At 32.2% G+C, this 14,157-nt stretch overlaps 2 protein-coding genes across 2 annotated transcripts; both read right to left on the bottom strand.

The window, feature by feature from the left end:
• Nucleotides 1-392: 392 nt before the first annotated feature.
• LOC110651048 (CSC1-like protein At3g21620) lies at nucleotides 393-7,942 on the bottom strand. The gene is made up of 12 exons (XM_021806239.2): nucleotides 7,619-7,942; nucleotides 6,800-7,117; nucleotides 6,095-6,241; nucleotides 5,690-5,825; nucleotides 4,681-4,782; nucleotides 3,807-3,926; nucleotides 3,561-3,641; nucleotides 2,626-2,966; nucleotides 1,839-2,084; nucleotides 1,195-1,519; nucleotides 807-1,040; nucleotides 393-711 (listed from the first exon to the last, which is right to left on the bottom strand). The coding sequence occupies exons 2-12, from the start codon at nucleotides 7,111-7,113 to the stop codon at nucleotides 451-453; spliced, it is 2,307 nt and encodes a 768-aa protein (XP_021661931.2). The 5' UTR covers nucleotides 7,114-7,117; nucleotides 7,619-7,942; the 3' UTR covers nucleotides 393-450.
• A 2,621-nt stretch (nucleotides 7,943-10,563) lies between these two features.
• LOC110651046 (uncharacterized) lies at nucleotides 10,564-13,954 on the bottom strand. Its single transcript, XM_021806236.2, has 3 exons — nucleotides 13,556-13,954; nucleotides 11,741-13,036; nucleotides 10,564-11,164 (listed from the first exon to the last, which is right to left on the bottom strand). Exons 1-3 carry the CDS (start codon nucleotides 13,736-13,738, stop codon nucleotides 10,937-10,939), a joined length of 1,707 nt encoding a protein of 568 aa, XP_021661928.2. The 5' UTR covers nucleotides 13,739-13,954; the 3' UTR covers nucleotides 10,564-10,936.
• Between the last annotated feature and the right edge of the window lie 203 nt (nucleotides 13,955-14,157).

Below are 14,157 nucleotides of genomic sequence, written 5' to 3'. Positions count from 1 at the left end.
TAAGAAAATAAAAATAAAATTTTAAAATGCACCAATCTGCCTTTGGCAAAAATTTTGTTGGTAAAAATAAGAAATAAAAATAAAATTTTAAAATTCAATAAAATTACTGATGACAATCTTATGTGATTTCGTTGATAAAAAAAAAAAAGGAAGCAAATAGAAATAAAATTTTAAAATGTAATAAAAAATTTTACCAATAACAATAATTATTAATCACAAGGATTTTATTAATAAAAAAAATAAAATTTTAAAATTAATAAAAATTTTATCAATGACTATTAGCGGTCGATAATTACATAATTATATGGTTCCGTCATTAAATCACAAAAAGATGTGAAATTCACATATTATCAAAGGAATCAACTTCCTGCGTGAGAGTTGACAAACTCATTTACAATTTGACAAACTCCAACCAACTAATGACATAGAAAAGGCCAGGGAAAAACAGTTTCAAATTTGTGAAAGTTCCTGATCTTCAGGCAGTAGGGATGAAAATGAACTACCACATTTACTAGCCAATGTTGTATGCCTTCGAGACTGGCGCTTCGTTGGGACCAAAACAGGTTCTTTCTCTCTTTCTTCTGTAGCTTCTTCGCCGTTGCTGTCATCTCCGGCTCTGAATACTGGGTGGATATATGCAGTCTCAAGGAAGCTTTTCAAGTTCAGGTTGGGCTCCCTTGCACGTTCTAATGTGTCTTTCATCATGGCTTCCTGGATAACCGAAACAATTCCAAGAATAGAAGATGAGATTATGGTCCAACTGACAGAAGATAAACCAGTTATGACTAGCTGCAAATTTAACCAACCTGTAGAGGATATCTAACAAAAGCAGGTTCATAACGTCCTTTGCAGAACCTATGGAACCATATTGTCAATACTGGAAGTGTAACAAGCAATGGAGTTGACTGAGCAGCATGTTTTGTGCTTAACAATCCCATCAATAATAGTTGTGAGACGACTAATGCAACTATGATACGTCCATGGACATCAGGCCAGAATGCTGCAGCACTCTCATACTCTTGATTGTAAACATTTATAAGCTACAAGTTTACACAATAAATTATTTGAGCAACAGTCCTCAATAAAAAGATATCCAACCATGCAATGTGCGCCCTCCACTTAGCAAAACAATTTGTAAACTCATGCCTGAGGGTAAATTGAATGTTAATTTTGCAGCAGAATATAAATTTTTACCTGATGACGATGAACAACATACGCCAAGCTAAAGAATACTATGATGAAAGGAAGTAATATAGGAGAAACCACTGCATAAACAAGGCCAAGTAAGAAATAAAGTTGTATTTGTGGTTCTCCTGTGTTGAAACCAGAAGTCCCAGGATCCATTGCCTCTTCTCTATCCCTTTCGGTCTTCACCAAGAAGAAGTTTTTCAAATGATAGAATATTAAAGGTTTCAATCTTAATATCTCCCCAGCAACTCCGGCCCACCCATCAACCATAATATAAGTTATGAAGAATGTTGCTTTCATAGGAATTGAGGCACCAATTATCTTCGGTATGCTGCAAAAGCAAATACCTGATATTAAGATGATATCAGAAGATGAAAACTCCCCTCTAGCGCATGCAAAATAAGCTGTGCATAACAGATATGGGTTAGGGTGTGCATGATCTCCTCTCTAATGTATGCAAAATAAGCAGTGCATAACAGCCGCATAACGCAGAATATAACAAGATCTTTTCTAACCCTGAGTACTGACTAAAGTAGGCATAATGAAAACATACACATGCAAATATATAATATATGACTGAAGAGGATCATTTTCCTAAAAATCAAACAGCCATTAATAAATTTTAAAGTATTGAATATATGAGAACATACTCATTTGCAGACTGGTGGATAAAATTATTTAGCTGTTGAAATGCAGTTCCAGTGATTATGCTCCCAAGAAATACATTAATAAATTGGAAAATATAGCATCTAGTTGCAGATCTTCTCTCTAGCCCTGACAGGCTGATGAATCCTTCAAATTTAGACATTAACATCAATATTGAAGGAAGAAATATGAGAAATATCTTCAAAGCAATACCAGGAAGGAAACCTTGAATGAATGAGTTTATGACTTTCCTGCACGAAAAATAAGTCTGTTAATGTAAGTCAGAGATAAGATCATTCGCTCACAACCAAGCGCATATTGGGCAAAACAATAATTAAAAGCAAAAAGGAAAACAAAAATGAAAAATAAAGAAAAGGTAGTTTTCATAACTATGATAGGTAAATGTCAAGCTAAAAAATAGTAAATTTTTTGCACACATCAAACTTTCTGCAAGACTTGGCAAGTAATAAGCTTTATTGGCATACCGAAACTCCTAAAGCAATAGAACAACTTACATAATCATAGGAAGCAAGAGAATCATGTGCACTGACTGCCAAATGATACAGAGTACAACAAAAAAAGATTAAATGAAATAATCTATAAACTTCTCCAATCAGTATAGATTGCATACATTTAACACAATATAAGCATCTAACTTGTTTGGCAAGCACAAACAGATCTACTACTAACATAATGATATGACACAGTGCAGCGCATAAAAAGACATTCATTATTAGATATAATAACATAGCATATTAGTGTAAGATCACCATAGCACAGGATGATACTTACATTTCAATTATGGATTTCAGAAAAGGCAATGATTTCTCAATTCCCTCAATGTTTGCAAGAGTTTGTACAAATGCAATGGGGATCATGAAAAAGAAGGTAAGGAAGAAAAATGCAACTGCAACAATAAGCCTTCTCACTGAAAGTGATACAAATGGAATTGCCAAGTTATCCCAGTATACATCTCGTGGTTCTGGAGCCCACTCAGTTAACCATATAGTTGGATTTCTAGATTGTTGAGTTTGTGCACAAACAGCAGCCCCCCATCGAGTCTGAAAAGAAACAAATGCTGCTGGCATGATAGCCTGCCGGCTATTCGCTATCTTATCTATCTCCAAGGAAATCTGGAAATTATTTATTTAGAAATAACATACAGTTTATCATATGCTTCAAGATTAAGCCACAATTCAATAAAATGTTGATAGTAACTGACAGCGTTAACACTTTTCAAACAGTAAAAAAATATACGTGGATACACTAGATTCAAACGATAAATAATGAAATTAATTATGGGTGCCAATGAAGATTTGAGGAGCATCTGGTCAAATTGACTGTGTTATACAGTAATTTCAGGACTTTAAAAAAATTGCAAAAATCAGAAACTGCTTCAATGCATATGGAAATGTTCAAAAAATAAATAATGAATTAGTACAAAAACAGTAACTTGAGAATTTGCAAATAATACCTAAAATATGCCTGCTTAAAAGATGCTAATATAATAAATATGAAGTCAGGACAGAACATGCACAATAGGAATGGTTAAGAATAAGTAGAAAGTTAAAATAATAGTTAAGACATTTTTAATCTAAAACGCAGAACTAAGGACAGAGATAACGTGCACATAGGAATTGCCAAGACAACTAGAAAGTTAAAATAATAGTTAGACATCTTTAATCTAAAATGCAGAACTCATAAAACTTTTCAGCAATGCCACATACTTCTTTTGACAGTTTCTCAATTTCGGATGTATGGTAATCAATTGCATCCACTGTCTTTCCCCAAAGGCCAAGAAAACCGGTCTGTATGATAAGATTCTCACTGTATACGTTAGTGCTTAAAAAAGTTTAAAACAACATTATGGCCATAACACTATTTACGGATAACAACAAAACCAACCAAAAGGGAGTGGATGGGGGAAGAAGCTATGGTAAAAATTCAATAAGGATATCATTAGCAACAAATACCTTCAATGAGGGCTTTTTAGATTGATTTCTTGAATATTTGAGTTGATAGAAATCAAGCCAATTTTGCATCTTCTTCTTCTTATTGACCAACTCAGAGAGTTTGTTAGCATTGTAAACAACCTGCTACAAAAAATTAGCTTCAAGGAAAAATGAATAGCAATGATTCATGTAGCCAACTGAAATTATGATATCTTCTAAGTGCAATTAACTGGTTACGAAGAGAAGGTTAGCAAGATATAAATACATAATCTAAAGATTTTGTCAATATCATCATTGTAAATAGAATCTGACAAACTTCTATGTTAGCTAATGGGAAATAAGCTTGATAGAAGATATGGCTACTATGCTGAATTTTCGTCTAAATGAATGACTGGCAAGAAAGTTGATGAATGGCGTGGTGTGAATTTTAATGGTGAAACAGTTATGAGGGAATTGGAAACAAGCTAACAGGAATCAACAAAATCAATGCCAGCTACTTAATTCCAAGTGCACTTGTTCCAATTTTCTTCTTTACCATGATAAGTCTGCTTTGAAATAACTTGAATGAAAGGCAAAAATAGAAAGGAGTTCAGAGGCGTCCTGGGCCATCTGAGATAATCTAAGATTCTTTTCCGAACCTGCTCCATTTCTGGTGGAGTCGTACATAAATGTAAACATCCCATTGCACTTAATGGGGATATAAAATATAAATAGTGATTGAGGAGTTGTTTACACCAAAATGTTTATCTTGTTGATACATTTGATCTTGATTGATAGTAACAAAAGAAATTTAACTATTTCTTACTAGTTGCAGATACTCTTATCTCCACTAGCCTACTCATGCACTGATTAATACATTTTTTTTTTCACATATGGATATGTAACGACATCAAACCTGATGAGTGAGATAGTGATCTGGATGGTTGACCACAAAAAAATGTTCCATGAGCTCACTGACTGATTCATGAGGGTCTGGTGGCACATTTCTAACCAGTACCTACAACAAAATTTACAAATTTGACAAATCTAGAGCAGGAAGAAAAAAAGATATTTATGATTCTTCAATGAATATAATTTTAAAAATAAGAAGACTCAACAATGACTGTCAGAGTATCATGGATGCATAGTCCTAAATTATCTTCCTAACAGCAACAAAAAATGTGCACAAATTAAGTTGCAAGACCAAACTCCACAGAAACAACAAATTTTAACAGAATTAAGGGGGACAGAACACAAATTTCAAAATCCTGAACTCTTGGGAACCAATTTGAAGAAAATCCCAGGGAACTCCAACTCTCTATTTGCAGCAACCATGAAGGAAAACCTCAAGAGAAAAAAAAAGCCAAAAAAAAAAAAAAAAACCCTCTATACTTTCAGAAAGCCATGAGCCAAAAACAAAATGCAAGCATCTCAAGAAAGGAGTCCTTCACAAATGGCAAGATACAATCACATGCAACTGGAACCATGTCATTCATCAAAAATGCAGAATTCAAAACAACTCATGATTTACGATTCAATGAATGTTTATGTACTTTCTAGTGAAAGAATTCAGTATCTAACAAATGATGACTAGCAAGCACACTAAAACTGATGCGTGGTTGCAGACCATGTCATCAGTCATGATCCCATTTAGGGATTTTATGTTGATAAAAATGTTTTCCCCTGTTTTCTTCTCCTTTCAGCTCTATTATTTTCTCTCTCTGTATCTTCTCTTCTTTTTCTCTACTCCTATCTCAGATAGATATATCTGACATCTGATTAATCCAAACAGATTCATTCGTCCTATATGTTACTTAAGGAAGCTACTTAAAACTGCATTTCTTTGATTGATGTTAAGTGTTGAACCTTGATTCCAAGCCAAATTTGCAAATGACATTAGCTGAATGATACAGAGTTACTCTTACCGTAAACTGATCAGGGCGCCGATGTTCTGATGCAAGAAAATGCAACCTCATCGAAGCTACTATCTCATACTCCTTTTTTAACACATAGCATGTCCAGAAGGCGAAGACATAAGCCATTAGCAAATGGGCCCAAAATCTGCAACCAAAAAACTGGTAACTGAAAAGTTGAAAGTTAAGAAAATATTGTTAAAATGCAAGAATATGAATTCAATCTTCAAAAGAATCAACACCAAAAAAATTATCCAGCAAGTGGAATGGAAAGCAGTCTCAACCAGGCATGGCGGTTTCATATGATTGAGAAGGCACAGTTCACAATACAGTTAGCCAAAAGGAAAATCAAACACAATGATATAAAAGAAGTTGATAACAACAAAAAAGAGCTTAGATTCAGCAAGTGTTGGATACCTGGTTGATCCCATTGGGATATTTGATATAGAGAGCTTATCCAAATCACTGTAAATCAAATTTGAATGTTCTAACATGCTATCAGTCCAATTAATTGGCACTAGGATGGTAAATGCCAGGAATGTAATAGGAACAAAAATTTTAAGCCTGCACTCAAAGAGGACAGCATTCAATTCATCAGCACCAGAACACCTATAAATCAATACCAACTACAAAAGAAGCATTCACTTGATAAGTCAGAGTCACATATTTAAAAAGCAAAATGTTATTCTGTGCAAGGAAAAAAAAGATTAAATTCTTAGCAGTCCATAACCAGTTGACGATACAAATGAAACAAATTGGCCAAGTTGCTCAAAATTGCTCTCTCGCTAGCTATCTCCTTCAGTATTCCTGCTACTTAAGGAGAAGCATGATTACTTTATGCACACTGATTGCTAATAACTTATCTTCTACAGCTTTCCTAAAATATCGTCATTTTGTTTAGTCCATTACAATAATCAGGACTATGCAAAATTCAGAAATTCATACCCAGTTTCTTTATTCTACTGACACAAATTTTTATATTCAAAACTAATAATACGTAAAACAGCAGTTGGGACATTCAAAATGTGAACTAAAAATCCACAATCTGGTACGTAGGTCACAGTAAAATCAAATGACCATGGATCATAAATGGTAAAATGAAATGATCAACCAAAATCATACCCTAACAAGTAAATCCTCATGTAGACAGCAGAGTCCAATCCTGCATGGTCAATTAGCTCAGGTTCCGGCATTCGCAATGCCGCAGGCATCCAGTTCAAAAACCTTACATATGATCTAAAATCCAAATTCACAAACTTGCCAACAAATGCTCCTGTGCCTAAAGGACTGCTCCTTAGACCCTTGATATACCACTTAGGGAAGTAGACCCTGTCATTGACAGGTTGAATCCGAAGTATAGCAAATGCCAAGAAGAAAGAAAATGCACCGAATATATTGATAGCTGCTGCCACTCCTATATCACTTAGTGTTGCCATATGTCTGCTTAAAATAAACAAGAAGTTCTTTTTACTGCAGGAGAAAAGCTAAAACCTTTTAACAACATAAAACAATCCCAAAAAAGAAAAATAGAAACTGAAGCAGAATCAGAATTCTGTTTGCCTGCGAAACGCCTAAAAATTAGATTTACAATCACAAGAAATTGTCATTCAAACAACCTACAATTATCAAATGTCAAAATCAGCGAATTATTTGAATATAAATTTTCAATATTTTTCTCCTTAAAAAAACAGTCAAAATAAAAAATGGAATGTTTTGACACGATTTTTCTCAATAATCTTCATTTTCTGAGAAACCAAACAAGCTTAATTTTTTTTTTTTTAAATCAGAGATTCATCCAACAACTAACCAGTTAGAAGAAACCGAAAGAAAAAGAAAAAAAACTTATACTTTCTCAGTAAACAAACAAACTTTTTTTTCCAACAACCAAAGAAGAAAAGTAAAAAAAAAAAAAATATTGCAAGAACCCAAAAGAACTCTCACCTTCGAATTTGCTAAAAGATCGTGGAAGTGCAGCTTTTGAGTTCGAAAGAAATCAACGTGCTCGCGAGAGTGAATGCGCAATGACAGAAAGCAACAAGTACAAGGAAAACTTGTTGGGAGGGGGGCGCGGAGGGGGTGTTGGGGTTGTGAAAACTGAAAACTCAATTAGAAACTTCGTGTTTTGGTTGCTTTCTGGGGGCAGAAATATTTTCTCCCGTAGTCCAAATCAAATGAAGTCAAATTGATGCATGGATTATATACGTTCTCCCCGGGCAGTGTTGAAGTTATATAATAAAATAGTTAGTGTCAACAGAGAGAAAGAACGAGAATGGAAACAGGTAAGAGAGAAGAAGAAAAGGTAGTGAGGTGGCACTGGAGAATTCGTTTTATATCCATATTAAATTCAACCCTATTGCCTCTTAGTAAAATGGCCAATGTAGCTTTCTGGTCGGCTAACCAGGCATTGGCGTGCATCCAATCCTCCACCCTCTAAAGGCATTGGCGTGCGTCAGGGTGTTTGATAAATTTAAAAAAGTAATAAATCGTTGATATAATATTTGTCGATTATAATTTATATTAATTATATTTTTAAATTTATTTTTTATCAGTTAATAATTTATTTTATTTTATTTTTTATTTTAATTATATTATTTTTTTATTTAATTTAAAAATTAATATTATTAATATTTTTATATTTTTTATTTATAATTTTAATATTTTAATTAACACATTTTAATTTTTTATTAAAATATTTTTTATTAATAATATAAAATATTTATTTATATCTAAAAATTTAAAATTAATTATAAGTTTTTTTATCAATAATAATAATTACTTTATTATTTTATCTATATTTTTAAAATTATTTAATTAATTTTTAAAAAAACTTTAATTATTTTTTTATTTTAATAATATAATAAATAATATAATATATTAATTTGATAATTATATATTTAATTTAATAATAAAATAATAATATAATATAATAAATTTATAATTTTATATTTATTTCAATAATAAAATAAATTATAATATATACCTTTATTAGTCATCTCACATATCAACAGTAATCGCTAAATATAATTTTACTAAACACTTAACATAAATCAGCTATCAGCTATCAATTAACAGTAACAATTATCAGCTAATAATTATTAGTTGTATTCAACAGTTAAACCAAACAAGCCCTTAATGAGTTTTTAAGTTGATTCTTAAATAAGTTGGTTAATTTTTGTCAATTCTCCCTCAAGTTATAAAGTTACTGCATTTTTGTCCTTCATTCGTTACTATAAAATTTCATTAACTTCAAAATTTGTTACATTTTAATCTCTCAATTTTTTGAAATTGTTATTATTTTCATCTTTCATCTTCAATTTGTTACCCTACAATCCCTTAACTTTAGAATTTGTTACACTAAAATTTCTCAATTTTGAAATCTGTTATACTTTAGTCTCTCAACTTTTTGAATTAGATATTGTCCATAACAAATTCAAAAAATAACAAGAAAGTACTTCTAAGGACAAAAAACTAATAAATAATTGATTAAAAAAGGAATCTTAAAAAATTGCTTTGAGATTTTTCTTTTTAGTTTTAAAAGAGAAGGAATAAATAATGATTTACTTTTTATTTTAATCGAGAAAAAAGACAGATAGAGAGAGTGATAAAAGAGAATATGTGGAGGATTAGATAAAGAGTTGAGAGAAAGAGAGTGATATGAATTTCATATATGATATTTTATTATCATTATTTTTTTTATTTTACATTGTGATATTGTCACGTATAAAATTAGCCGGATATATTAAGGGTTTTTAGCGTGAAAGATTAAAGTATAATAAATTTTAAAGTTGAGAGATTTTATGGTAATTAGAGAACGAAAGAGTAACAAATTCAAAAGTTGAGGAACTAAAGTATAACAAATTATAAAGTTAAGGGATTTATGATAATAAACTAAACATGAAAGATAGAAGTGTAATAATTTCAAAAATTGAATGATGACCGATAAAAATTAGTATGAACAAACTTTATTGGCTTATTTAATTTTAAGTTTATTATTCTAAACTTAATCAAAATTATATAATTTTAAATTTTATAATTATAAATTTTAAATTTATTAAGGTTGTAAATAAATTGAACTATTTGAAATTTGATTCGATAAAAACTTACATGATTATTTATTTTTATATAAGTTCATGTTTAAATTATTGATATTCAGCTACGTGAAATATTTGATGAATTATAAAATTTTTAAAGTATATGCTAAAATATGAGATTTACTCATAGGTCACTGTAAATGACTGATGATATCACTAATTTTGTTGGGTCTCTTTGGAGCTACTGCAAGCTTTCATTACTTGGTATCCTAACAATACAAGAAGTTCATCGACTTATTTAAGGGTGAACATTGGAAGTAAAATTTTTACCTAACTAAACTTTAATCGATTTTAAAATACTAAAATTAATAAAAATTTGAATTTAATTAAAAATAAAAATATTTAATGGATTATTCATTATAACTAAATTTTAATTAATTGTTAATAAAAATACATTCAATTATTTTTATTTATAAAAAATAATTATGTTTTATTTTTAATAAAAAGATAATTATAAATTAAATATTATTAAAAATTTGCAAAAATAATAATTATAAATAAATTAATATATTAATTAAAAAAATTAGACTATTTTGATTAATTTGGTTACAAACGATTCGAATTGAATTTTTTCGGGTCCTCCCACGTTGGTAAGAGCTACGTGTTTGACTACTGATTATAAACATTGAATTATAATAAAATTTACCATTATTGATTATGAAAATACATACCAGCCACAATTACCAAAGTATAAATTAATCCAGATGAATAAATGGCTATTTAATTCTTAATAGAAAGTTAAAAATTTTAAAAATTCTGTGATGACCATATGATTCAAAATAAAAAAAAAAAAAATTACATGAAAAAGACCACTGCCATTCGATAATATGAACACCAATGTTTTAGCAGGGACATCAATCTTCTTTATTAAAAAATTTACAAAATTTAATAATAATAAACCAGGTACCCCAAGCAATGATGAAAAGCTACACACCCGATATTAAACAATCAAATGATACAACAGTTTTTTCTTTCCCTTTCTTTTTATGTCACCCCTTTTCACAAAGGACAAGAGTCGATTGTAAACACATATAATTAATCAAAACACCTATAGAGCAACAAGGTCCAACTCGGGTAAAAATTGGATTTGCTAGATCATGCTTCCACGCTACATGATCACATAGCCAGCCCCTCGTGCAGTTGTGCCTCAAAGCTTCGTTCTTCTCATTTAACTTTTTGGATGAACGGCAATTTGGTGGATATCCATCTCCTTCAACATGATGGATCGTCCGCAAGAGTCGCATGGGGCTGTTCTTGACCCGCAAATACTCTCGTGCTCAGATAATCCTCTTAATCTGTCCCTCACATCCATAGCTGAACTCCCAGCTTGAACCATATCGCCGCAAAATCGGCATGTAATGAGGCGTAGGGGACAAGCTGAAGCCTGGTGTTGTACCTGCCACAGGCAAATAAATAAATAGGTAAATTGTTGTTCCCTAACAAATTAAGATGCCAGCAATGAAATGCCACACATTATATGCTTGCTATGTTTCGTTTTCAATGATTTTTGGAAAACTTTTTATCACACTTCCATTTTAAGATGACATTTTAAATCCTCAATCCAGGGGGCAAAGGATTAACCCTGACAAGTTCCTCATCTTCTGCAACTTCAAATGGTTTAAATATCATCTCAACATTTCAGACCTAGAATTAATTCTGGAATTTCTACCTTCATCATCCATAGTAAACACCACAAAATCATCTAAACAACTGATCAATGGTTTTATCTTAGGCAACCAACTGGGCATCGTGCCTCAATGATTGGAATGCAACATAACAATAGACCCATGTCTCTTGCATTGACCAATTAATTGGGCCACCCAACATAAGTCCTATAATTCGACAAAAAAAACAGAAGTCCTATTAAGGCATTTGATGGTATGATGCACATATGCAGTGTTAATATTAATTAAATAATAGAAATTCTAAATTTAAATTAGGAAGAATAAGACAAAGGGTTCCACTTGCTTACCATCAGTTCCTTCTCAAGGACTACTCCACAGGGACACTGCAGTGGTTCATGGAAAACTTTCATGTGCTTCTCTATTTCTCCCCTATGAGAAGCTTGCCCACATTTCTCACAATGCACGTGGTTTTGGGCCTCCTCAATCCTCAGCACAATTCCACAACCAGCATGCTGACAAACAACATTATGTCTGCTACAATATGCTTCATGCAGTGCTATACTTCTAGAGGGTATAAAATGCTTGCAATTCCTACACTCTACAGTATCAATCTCCACAGATGAGGAAGATCCAGTTTGTTGACCTATCTTAAAATTATTATTACCTTCAACGCTAACCAATAGCTTGTATTTTGTTGTTGCCTTGAAACCATATACACCAATGCTGTAAGTATCCACTCCCAAGTTCTTATCATTAGAGTTGAGGATCAAAATCTTTGAACCCACATCATGAGAAGACCATTCATGTTGATGTCGAGTTGGAAATATGAGAGGATGTTTGGACATGTAAAGATCAGTATCACCACCACCAGTTTCAACATCTATCTTTACTTCAACTCTGACATCCCCAGAAGCAATTTTTTCCCAAGTATCATCATCAATAGAAAATTTATAATAATCATAGTTCCCTTCTTCAACCATTCCTGACAGTGACATTCCTAAAGTAAGTGGCTTCAGGATATGTTGATTTGTGCTCTCTGAAGCTGAATCTGAACCTACTACATCAACCTCAATATCTGTTTCCAGGACAGAGACGCTAGACGAAGGTTTCAACTCTAGAACCCGCAACTTGTATGTTAGTATCCCATGGTTGACAGTGATCACATCTCCTTGAGAAAGAGTGGCATGCTGCCGAAGCGTTGTTTCAAGCACAGCCTTGTGATTGGGGATGTCTGAAAAGCCAACAACTTCAGGTTGAAGCTTTGCATAAGTTCCTTTGGGCAGCCAGACATAATGAAGCTCAACTAGAGGAGCATTTGGAGCACCTACAGGAAACAGGTTATTCCATACATGAGGAGGAAGCCCAACATAACCTTCGTCTGCAGTGAACTCAAGAACACCCGAGTGGGTTGTCTGCTGCTTTGGGTCATTAGCCTTTGTCTCAGATGGACTTTCTTGATGAATCACTGATAATTGCAAATATATTGGTCCTTTGTCGAAAGCACCTTGATCAGACAAATCTGTGAAACAGGAAGGAGGCAATTTAATCTTGTCTCCACTACCGTTAAAAGATACAGCTTCCAGTATACGAGAAAACATTATTCCTCTCCCAACAAATAAATTTTCTTGCATTTGCTCATCAGCCTGTAGAGGAAACCAAGATTCATGAGCATCACAGCAACCATTTTAAATTCTAATCAATTTGAAAATCGGATATGGAAACAGAGAAGAGAGTATGAATATCTCTTTCTACGCCTTATTGGCTTGTAACATTATATATATATATATATATAACCCACAACAATTTGTAAACTGCGTAGAGATGGTCAGTTACATCACACGCATAATTTCAAAGATTAAAAAAAATGCCCAATTTCATAAGATAAATTAGGAAATTAATAGAATCACCAAAATGTGATCATAAACAAAAACCCTAAATCAGAATAATCAACATCAATTCATAATTCATATTATAATAGAAAAAGAAACAGGTAATGCAGAGCGATCAATAAAGCAAAAATAACAATTAAATTGAATGAGGAAAAAAATTCAATCTTTATTAACTAAAGGGGAGAGAGAGAGAGAGAGAGAGAGAGAGAGAGAGAGAGAGAGAGAGAGTTTCAACATTTAAAAAACAGAAGGGAAGATGGCTAGGTGAAAGACCTTGAGCTGGGCTTCAATAGCATCAAGCCTTCGAGATCTCTGAGCAGCTTCAATGGCCTCTCTTTGCATTTTGGCTTCTGCTTTTGCTATTCTCTCTCTTTCGAGTTTCAATCTGGCTTTCTCCTTCCTCTCTCTTTGCTCTTTTTGGAGCTTCTCTGCAGCCCTTCTCAGCTCAAAATCCATCTTCGCTGTAAAAGAAAAATCTGTAAGAAGGGTATGATGAATCAACGCGTATATATAAGTTAAGGTTTGTTGTTGGATGCGTCGGTAGTTGGTGACACAGGTGACGAATGAGGCTGCGGAGAGAGGGCCTAGAGAAGGAATTGGGAATCTTCCTCAATAAATAAAGAGGCTTGCGCAAGCGCACACGATTCATTAGACTAAGCCTACGTTTGGGAATGTGTTAGTAAAGGAAGGAAAATAAGAAAGGAAAATAAAAATAATATAAAAGTTATATATATTTTTTTTCTTTATTTGAATATTTGAGATAAAAATAAGGAAAAAAATAATTTTTAAATAATAAAATATTTATTTTATTATTTTTATTTAAAATTAAAATAAATAATTATAAAAATAAAAATAAATAATAACATTTATTTATT

This window comes from Hevea brasiliensis, chromosome 10 (genome assembly GCF_030052815.1).
Source record: "Hevea brasiliensis isolate MT/VB/25A 57/8 chromosome 10, ASM3005281v1, whole genome shotgun sequence".
Taxonomy (NCBI): domain Eukaryota; kingdom Viridiplantae; phylum Streptophyta; class Magnoliopsida; order Malpighiales; family Euphorbiaceae; genus Hevea; species Hevea brasiliensis.
This window is presented reverse-complemented; position numbering and strand designations above follow the sequence as displayed.